At 41.4% G+C, this 2706-nt stretch overlaps 1 protein-coding gene across 1 annotated transcript in view; it reads right to left on the bottom strand.

The window, feature by feature from the left end:
• LOC104271571 (protein Shroom2-like) overlaps positions 1-2706 on the bottom strand; it is a gene marked incomplete at its 5' end in the record, with an annotated part of 43827 nt that overhangs the window by 2915 nt on the left and 38206 nt on the right. The window contains 1 exon segment of the mRNA XM_009866278.1: positions 2173-2445. Within this exon segment, the coding sequence (XP_009864580.1) occupies positions 2173-2445 (273 nt within the window).

The raw sequence follows: 2706 nt of genomic DNA, 5'->3' as shown, positions 1-2706 counted from the left end.
ATCTCTAAGGTTCCCTCCAACCTAGGCCATTCTGTGATTCTATGAGTAACTTGACCTGTGGTAATAGGTCTTGTGGGTCAAGGCACCTGATCACATCTGTGGACTGCTGGCTCAGTGCTTTAGGGTTCTGAACACACTCTCGCTTTGATTGATGCAGAAAGTAATGAAAAGACCCCGGTCTCACTCTGTGGAAGGCAGAAGGCAGGGAGCTATTTCAGACGAAGCCCCTTTCAGAAGCTAAAGTTGAAATACATTATCCTGTTCCTCATGGCAAGAGACACCTATGACAGGTATCTAATAGTCAGAATATTAATTTAGTGGTGAATATTTTCCTGCTGGCAGACTGTTTATTTAGAAAGTCTGCTGACCTCTTGGTGGTTCCTACCAGAGTAATGTTTAGAAGACAACATCAGCTTTAAAAAAAAAAAAAAAAAAAAAAAAAAAATCAGTGATCACTAAGGATATGATCCCCAGGGATGGAAGTAATCTTCCCTATTTCATTTATATGGTACATCAGTAGTACATCTAGTACTATCGTGCGACCTACAAAATACCAAAGAACAACCAAAAAAGCCACGTACTTCAGTCTAAATTCAAAGAAATTCACATGTAACCCTACACACATTGCATTTATAGTCAAAGTGCTTGCGGACTTGATTCGAGAAGCACCTCTGACCAACGCTTTTTTGTATATTCCTTATGTTTCTACAGCAGTGCCAGTGGATGGGAAGGTGAATGAGGATAAAAGTATGTTAGGGATTTGGATTTCTGTCAGTCCAAATTTGACAGCAGAGCAAAAAGACAATTTCCGACTGCCCTTACTACACCACCTATTCACCTTCTTCCTTTTCCTCACCTAGCCAATGAGCTATTTTTATCACAGCTCTCAAACTGTCTTTCCTATATGCTCCTATCATCTAGTAGCTCTTTCCCCGGCTCACACTCCCCACCTTTGAGCCCATTAGGCAACTGCAACCACATTTAGAAAGAAGTAGTCTAAAGGAGGATTACATTTCTTCGACTTGCAGAAGCTTTGATCTGCCCTCTAATAAGCTGTCAAATACCTTCTCTTCGCCTCAGTCAGAGAGGGGTCTGGACAGCCATTAAACAAGTATGTTTGGCAGCAGCTAGGGCCAAACAGCAAAAACGCAGCTTCAGACTAGTCCCAGCACTTACTGGTTCTTGTTGGAGAAATAAACACAACATGAATCCACAGTCCGTGGAAAAAAATTTGTTACAACGCTTAGGTGGATCATTGGCACTTTGGTCCACAGGTACAAGCCAAAAATCCCACTTCACATTCATTTAACTGTAGAAGCTAAACTCACTTGACACATGCCTACCTCTCCACCCCTCTCTTTACTTATTTTAGCCTCTAAGTTTCACACTTGTCTACGTCTCTCCTTTGGTGCTTATCTGTATTGCTAGATACCTCCTTCCCAGCTAAGGCCTGATGGGATCTGCAGCTAAACCAAGTGCCACCAGCAGAGGTGGGATCCAATAGGTAAGGGCCTACTCAGGGTGAAATTTTCACATCTGCTGTGATTCCTCCACATCACTACTGGAATATTTCAGTTGGGTAAAACATGTTTTCTATCAGAAAATTATTTTTGCAATGCCTCACTCCTGCCCATTTTCCTCCACCTATCTCTTTTTAATTTTTAAGACTTGTCCTTCTGTCATTTCTTGCTCTTGTTCCTTGCTAGGCATTATGGAAGAACCTGTCGTAGATAAGAAACATTTTCTGTCTAACCACCTTACAGATTTTTATCAAGATCCTTGTGGAGTATAAAGAATTCTGTAAGCTTTCTGCATTACAGCACAAAGTGATGCCCCTCTTCCCGTTTTGAATTGTTAGAATATTGTTAGAATTGTCTCTTTTACACTTATCTGTAGCTCCCCTTTCTTTAATCTCTTGCTAAGAAGTTGGTTTTCCTGCATGTTGCACCCAAACCCACCATTTTTCCTCACCAAGCCATATGTAGTTTTAGTATTCCAAGCAAAAGTATTCCAAGCAAAAGCAAGACTAAGAGAAAAATTTTAAGAAATTTAAAGAAAATGGATCTATCCATTCACTATCCCTCACCTTGAGCTCTGCAACTTAGAGAAACAAAACCATCAAAAAACCCCACAACGGGTTGACTAAATGATATTATTATTGGCCTTTCTCACCCGTTCTTCCGGAGAGGTATTTTCATCCAGGTTATTAAGGGCATTCTCCACCCGGGCAAGACGACCTGACAGTGACAGCAGGAGGTTGACCACTTTGTCCAGATCGCCGATAAACATCTTGAATTTGTCGAACTCGTTTGGTTTGCAGACTTCCTTCACAATGGCCTCTACCTCCTCCCCTAGTATATTGTTGGCTTGGATATCTTCCAGAAGTGTCTCCCGTGCCTCTCTCAGCACCTGCAGCTTCCTACTAATGCTGTCAATAAGTTCTTGCTGTGGAAAATAAAGGGGATGAGAATTTATTAGTACGACTGCACTCTTACCCACTTCTGAAAGTCATGTCAGAAATCTAGTATTTCAATAAACTCCCAAGTGGCTTTGACAACAACCACATTACGAACAAATATATGTCTAATCACATGTCTAAGGTCTATACCTCTGGACTGAAAAGTTCAGGATGTAGGTCTACGATGCTCAGCTTGAGACCTGTGTTAAAGCAATTTACCTTTGTGGCAAAAGATGAAGGACCTCCAC

The sequence above is a fragment of the Apaloderma vittatum genome, unplaced genomic scaffold (assembly GCF_000703405.1).
Source record: "Apaloderma vittatum isolate BGI_N311 unplaced genomic scaffold, ASM70340v1 scaffold13753, whole genome shotgun sequence".
NCBI classification, from domain to species: domain Eukaryota; kingdom Metazoa; phylum Chordata; class Aves; order Trogoniformes; family Trogonidae; genus Apaloderma; species Apaloderma vittatum.
This window is presented reverse-complemented; position numbering and strand designations above follow the sequence as displayed.